The sequence below is a fragment of the Macrobrachium nipponense genome, chromosome 1 (genome assembly GCF_015104395.2).
Source record: "Macrobrachium nipponense isolate FS-2020 chromosome 1, ASM1510439v2, whole genome shotgun sequence".
Taxonomy (NCBI): Eukaryota; Metazoa; Arthropoda; class Malacostraca; order Decapoda; family Palaemonidae; genus Macrobrachium; species Macrobrachium nipponense.
Genome location: NC_087200.1, coordinates 11248399 through 11255898, shown reverse-complemented (window position 1 = coordinate 11255898; position 7500 = coordinate 11248399). Strand labels below are relative to the sequence as shown.

Here is a 7500-nt window from a genome sequence, read left to right as displayed (position 1 = left end):
GTTTATTAAAAAGACGTAACAGAATGTTGTTATTATTATTATTACTAGCCGGGTTTCCAACCGTCCACTGAAAGGGACGGAGACATAATGCCCATTACGGGGGTGTGTGGGGTGATGGGGAGATAAGATAAAACCCCATTGTAAACCATCTTAGGGGTACCCACTATAACCCTGCCGAGTTTCATGCCCAGTTGGACCAGTCGTTTGGCCGTGATTGAATGACAGACTAGCAAACTACGGGACGGGTATAACCAGACCCGTTTCAGGGCATCCTGTCTCACTCCCACCCGCTTCGGATGGGGCGGGTGGGAGTAGGTAGGATGAAACCCCATTATAAATCATCATAGGGGTCCCCACTATAACCCTGCCGAGTTTCATGCCCATCGGACCAGCCGTTCGGCCGTGTTTGATAGACAGATGGACGTACAGACATTATGCCCATTATATTAAGCTTATTATTATTATTATTATTATTATTATTATTATTATTATTATTATTATTATTATTATTATTATTATTATTATTATTATTATTCAGAAGATGACCCCTATTCCTATGGAACAGCCCACAAAGGCCGTTAACTTGCTGTTCATTTGGAAGATGTAAAAGGAGGGAAATGGAAATATGAAAAGAAGAGATCTCACTTATTAACACAGAAACAATAAATTAACAAATCAATAAATAGCCAAAAATGTCAGTAAATAGTCGACATGCAAGTAGAATTGTATTCGGGTAGTATATAAGGATAGTAAGATATGTCAACAAAGTAAAAAGATGTTTGGAATCCAGAGGGCACTCTACCCAAAATGAATAAATAGTCTCTTAATTCTATGAAAAGTCAACCTATTCAGCATTCAAAGACCATGACTTAGGGTCGTACATTTAATAAAGGAGTAATTATTTACTAGATTCTCAGAGTGTTTTAAGTGGTACTCGTTTTTGAGCATTTGTGTGGTGAACTGGAGTATTTCGAGACAAAATTCTCAAAGAAACTATTTTTCCAACTTGGAAAAATGAGACAGATTATTTAAACAGAACAAATTGAAAACATCTTGTCCCTGCGTCTGAGCAATTGGACTTAATCTTTTTGTAAGCCTCTTAAACTGTACCCATGTTTTGTTTGGGAAGGTTACTAATTCTCCAGGTGTGTTGGATTCTAGGTACTTATTGCCTTTATAATCCCTGTCTGTCACTTATACGACCCTGCCATGTCCACTCAGTTTCTCATGCATGCCAGTCTGCCAAGTAAAGGACGTTGAGTCGAAAGATCTTGCAGCATATTCCATTGTTTCACTTTCCTTCGTGACTCTTACCTTTATTTACACACACACACACACACACACACACACACACACACACACACACACACACACACACATATATATATATATATCTATATATATATATATATATATATAGATATATATATATATATATATATATTATATATATATATCAAATTCCTCAATAAACAACATGAATAAGATAAAAATGAAAATAGGAAGTAATACGTCAAAAAAACACCCATAACCCATTATCGAGAACCTTAAAATTTTTTTTTAAAAATGCTAAAACAATCGAGCTCCAGAATCATTCCAGAGATCCTGCATAAGAAGGCGAAGGTACGCGCCAATCAAGTCGTCATGGTAACCTACATGGAGAAAAAAAAGCTGCCTCTAAAATCTTCAGATTAAATTTTCTCTCTCTCTCTCTCTCTTCTCCTCTCTTCTCTCTCTCTATCTCTCTCTCTCTCTCTCTCTCTCTCTCTCTCTCTCTCATAACAGATTATTATGTGGGACTTCGGAATCCCCTCAAGTGACCTGGGGTGACCTCTGATTGCCGGTATTAAATGGGTCATCATTCCGAGTTATATCTTCCGGCGAAAACATGGTCTGTGGTGTTTACTCTTCTGAAGGTGTAGGGGGCAGAGTGTGACTGAATGATACTATGGCTTTCGAGGCTGGAACTTGATTAGTGCAATGGAAAAGGTATATATATATATATATATATATATATATATATATATATATATATATATATATATATATATGCTTAAAAAATCACGGTAGATGGACGTGACTTCATTAAATAAGCCAATACCACAGGAAAATGATAGGCAGAAATCCAAGCGCTTTCGACTTTACTAAGACATTGTCAAGGAACGAATGAATTACAGTTGGAAATAAACTTATCAGGTAAACAAAAAGATCAAGAATACCAGATGATTAATTGTCAAAAGGGTACAAATCAAAAAGATAAGCCAGGATTATCGGATATCACACGGTCACAAACTTAAACGTAGATTTAACCCTAATAGAAACAACAACGTATCCATATGGTCCAAAACATGTAAAAACTGAATTGATTAATTTTTTTGCTTATATTTATCTACAACTTTTTTCATTATGAAGGTATCGAGTTTAAAGAAACCAAGACTTAGATTTAGAACATTTCCATTATTTGACTTGATGAAACAAGATTCAGTGACATTCCTTTTAACTGTCATTACACACACACACACACACACACACACACACACACACACACATATATATATATATATATATATATATATATATATATATATATATATATATATATATATATATATATATATACATACACACATTTGCAGATTTGTAGCTTAATGTTTGTGTATGTACATCATATCACTGTGACGGGAAAAAATATATTTCCTTGGACAGGTATCAAAAACTGTATAATTTTCTTGACAGGTATCATTAAACCCCATACAAGCACAGGGCAATATCTCCCCCTAATCAATGCCTAATCTTACAAGCAGTGTTGTCTCCAAGACTTCGATAATTATGACACGTATCAAAATCACTTTATACTTGCAACAGGTATCGTCAAACCCAGGGGAAGGGTCGGGGGTTCGGTTACCACCCCCACAAAATCAACGTTGTTTTGATGTTGGTCGAAAATGGACAGTATTTGTTGTTTAAAATTGTATAGAATAATTTCACTCTATTTAATCCTCATATGATTTATTCGTCATATCTAAATTAACTCTGCTTTCTGTTTTGTTTTTTCTTTCCCTTCCAGCTTGGCAGTTTTTTTCTTATTTTTCAGATTAATAAACTATGGCCTTGATTTTCTTTGCATTATTGAAAATATTATCGGGGAAAATGTTGTATGAAAATAAAACATAACCATAAAAAATTTGTTTTGTATATATAACATTACCTATAGGATATATATTGTTTCGTTAACTTGTTCACAATTATTAAGTTGGTCAAAATGATCTCACTCCCACTCCTTAATCAGTTGGTCCTCAAGCCATCCCTGGTCATGCTCCCTTGCAGACAAAGGACAATTTCTTCCCACAGTCTTGTTTCCAAGACTGTTGTGACAGGTATAAAATTTTTTTTTTTTTTTTTTTTTTTTTTTTTTTTTTTTTTTTTTTTTTTTTTTTTTTATAAGTATCGTCAAGTCAAACCCCTAGAGACGTAGGAAAAATTCTCCCTTATCATACAAACAATCTTTTCTACACAGAACCTCGTCAATTTTGACAGGTATCAAAAACAGTTTTTTGACATGTATCAAAACAGTTTTTTGACAGGTATCAAAAACCGGTTTTGACAGGCATCAAAACAGTTTTTTGACAGGTATCAAAAAACAGTTTTAATGACCGGTATCAAATACAGTTTTTTTGGCCGGGTATCAAGAAACAGATTTTTACAGGTATTGAAAATAGTTTTTTGACAGGTATCAAAAACAGTTTTTGACAGATATAAAAACAGTTTTTTGACAGGTATAAGACAGTTTTTGACAGGTATCAAAAACAGTTTTTTATGACAGGTATCGTGAAGCCTTGTATAAACGAAGGACAATTTCTCGTTTGCCGTTCTCTTATGTTACAGTCTTGCTTCCAAGACTTCATCAATTGTGACAGGTATCAAAAACTGTATTTTTGACAGGTATGAAAATTGTAGCTTTTTGACAGCTATCAAAAGGTATTAAAAACAATATTTTTATACATGTATCATGTACAGGTTTAAAAAAACTCTTGTTTGCAGGTTTCAAAACTATTTTTGACAGGTATTAAAAGCATTATTTTTTTTACATGTATCATGTACAGGTTTAAAAAAAACTTTGCAGGTTTCAAAACTGTATATTTTTGACAGTTATTAAAAACATTATATTTTTTTTACATGTATCATGTACAGGCTTAAAAAATATCTTTCTTTGCAGGTTTCAAAACTGTATTTTTTTGACAGGTAAAAAAATCTTATTGACGGGTATCAAAACTATTATATTTATGACAGGTCTCAAAAATTTGTATTTTCTTTGACAGGTATCGAAAATAGTCCATTTTATATATACATATATTTCCAGGTCTGCCCTTCCTCCTGGTCATAGGGTGGGTTACCGCTCGCATCACCACAGACAACGCCCTCTGTTGGTTCACCAACGTCAACGCCTGGGTCTTCTGGACTTTCATTCGGGGTCCCATATCCATCTCCATCGTGGTGGGTTTGACAGTCTTTTGTTTGTTTCTGAGTTATTATTAATTCGTTTGACTCTTTATCTTATTTATTGTTGCTTTTTTTTGTCATTTTCATTTTCGATTATTTTTGCAGTATTTGTCGAGCTGGCTTTGAAAGATAAGGCTTTGAACTTAATAATATTAATAAATTAGCTGAGAACTCGTAAAACAATAATAATAATAATGTCTTATTGAAGGTTATTGCTGCTTCAGCTGCATTGATTTTGTAGAGGTTCCTCTCTATTCTTCTAATAGCGGCCTTTTCGTTGTTACTTAAGCTGGTAACACACATATGGTGGGCATTATTAATGTACGGACAGTAATTATCAGTATTTATGATCATATGAAGCGAAAAGATTGAGTGAAATGCAACGTGTGGACCGTTAGAGTTGCAGTATCATATGCTTATGTTAAATATAAGCTAAGAGAATGAGTCAAAATTGAATTTTGAATTTGGCCCCGACGTTTCGTCTTGCACATCCAAGCATCCTCTTAGGTGGAGGGTAGGTGAAAGACTGTGGATTGTTGGGGAGTCCCTCTTTCCTTTATACCGGGGGTTCAGTGGAAGGCCCTCCATGCGCTGAATTTTGGTTGGCCGGAGCGCGGATCTGTTCTGCCATTGGCTGCTGGGGGCTGGTCTCTGTAGGCTCGATGGTCGTGCTGTTGTAGCCAGGCAGATCATTGGAGTTGCGTAACGTCATGGCTGGCCGAATTTTGATTGGCAGACAGTTGCATGATGTCACGGCTGGTATCACTCCGAGTTTCTCCTTCGGGGTTGTTATCATTGGTGGTTTTTTCTTGCATTCGGGTGGTGTTATCTGTATTTCATCTTATGCTTATTGGTGATAGGAATGCTTCAGGGTGGTGTTCATGAAAGGCTTCTGTTCCTGATTAAGGAGAGCTTCCAAACGGCGTAGATGTCATGGGTCCAAAGTCTTACTGTCGTGGGAGATGGCTTCATTGTGGTTAGTTAAGTCATGGTTCTTGACGTAGCACGAGATTCTCTTTGCCAGACGGTTATTGTGGTCATGCCGACATAGGTGCCGGGACATTTTTGGGCGTGGCATTTGAGATGGTAGACCACTTGTTGGTGTTGGGTTTTTGGGCTTGAAAGAAGCAAGGGAGATATTTGTGAAGGAGTCAGGTAGCTCAGGTACAGATTTTACCCCCTTGGCCCAAACTGCTGGCCGACGCTCTTCTGATGCTCTTCCCCCATTTGTCTTTGGCAGGGGGCTGGAATACTGAAATGCTGGACCCATGAAAAGTACTAGTAGCCGTAGTTGCTGAAGGGTTATGATAAATGTTGTCCATGACTGCAGTGGCAAACAACCCTTTTCTGAAGACAAATGGACAGACTGCTCCCTCTTCCACATACTTGGTGACAGTGGCATCTGCCAGTCGGGCTGATATGTCCAGCATCATGTTATAGGAAATTATCATGATCATGAAGCATTTCTACCAGGTTTTTCTTTCTGGTTTTGGCATAGATAGCCTGGCTCATGAATGCTGGTAAAGGACTTTCCCTATTCTTCGAGTTTCCATGTACACTTCCTCATTCCTTCTGTTCTGAGAAGCAGTTGTACTGCAGGAGCTGACTTAAATGAGCCAAACCTTAGCTGTAACTTTATGTTTGCTCTACGTTCGACATACCAGTGAACTGGAGCAGACTGAGGTATGGCGTTATTGATGCATCCTTCACCAAAGGTGCCATCAAACTTGAACTGATGATCCAGAATATGCTTCCTTAATATTTACAATGGGTGAGGGAATGCATGTTTAATTGGGATATGTCTGCAAGAGGAAATATGGCAGGACGATCTAAACTCAAGCTGGTTTCAAAAGTTTAATTACCCTGTTCTGATACAACCAATGGATATACATCTGGTTTTCCACAGTGACATCGTTCTTTCTCAAGATTTCAGAGAAGGGAATTCTTCTGTTGTAAAGGCCAGTGAGACATAGAAAATGGTATTTCAGCTCTTGTGCAATTGCATCACCTCTACCTAGTTTTGCCAATAATCTACCAACATTAAGTGTGAGCACGCAGTCATGTAGTCTGTTGAGATTCGTGGTCATTACTTATCGAAGATCTGATATAGTTGACAGATTTTTACCAAAATACATGCTTCATTGTCATGACTCATTCGACTCTGCTTAGCATACTTTTCCTGTGGTTCACTAGCTTCAACTGTAGATCTTTGCTTTCTTGCACGTTCAAGCTTTGCATTATTAAACATAAAACCCTACAGCCCATGTGGTGTTTTGTCATGTTTTGTCGCAATTTTGCCTCTATGCCGCTGCCTTGCTAGGTCAAAGTTAAGAAGCATTTAACTAATCTCCTGGAACAATGGAACATTGGTTGAAATCGTTACGTACCCATCATGTTCAGGATTATGATGTACAGAGGTCAAAGGTGAAGTTGGACCTTCACTTTTCTTGCCTTCCTTTTGCCTATGATTGAATTTACACTTGCATTTTACCACCTTAATCTGATGTGCACAGTAATGTATGGAATACAACTAGGTTCGACCACCATACGCCTAGCCCGATCATTCATTTAGCGCCATTTTAAGTCTCGTGTGATCTGTATGCCATCCGGGTAAGTACATGATCAAGCCATGTAGAGCGCCGCTTACCCTTGGCTTGGCTCTCTCGTGTTGGCACCTGTTGTTAATTCAGGCACGGCTGTCTAACTAGATCTACCAACTATATTACATATACGTATACTTTCCACCAGCTAATTGATATGGGGCTATTAGGCAGCATCTGGGACACTAAACTACTAAACTACACTAAAGGAAAGCTAGGTATAGCGTATGTAAAGTTAGGTTGGCTGACGCTGAACCCCATGCTGAGTTACACAGCAGTGAAGTCACCAATGTGCCTTGGATTTGCACTGACATTCACTCTTATAAACTAAAACTAAAGTTAAAACCGTCACCTAAATTATATATATAGACTAGCAAACTATTATATTGAAACCTGATAT

The 7500-nt window shown here is 37.2% G+C and overlaps 1 protein-coding gene across 1 annotated transcript in view; it reads left to right on the top strand.

The window, feature by feature from the left end:
- The window catches only part of LOC135219124 (secretin receptor-like), a 260998-nt gene that overhangs the window by 232855 nt on the left and 20643 nt on the right, over positions 1–7500 (top strand). Inside the window, exon 8 of the mRNA XM_064255577.1 lies at positions 4361–4494. Coding sequence (XP_064111647.1) covers positions 4361–4494 — 134 coding nt within the window. The remainder of the gene's footprint in view (positions 1–4360; positions 4495–7500) is intronic.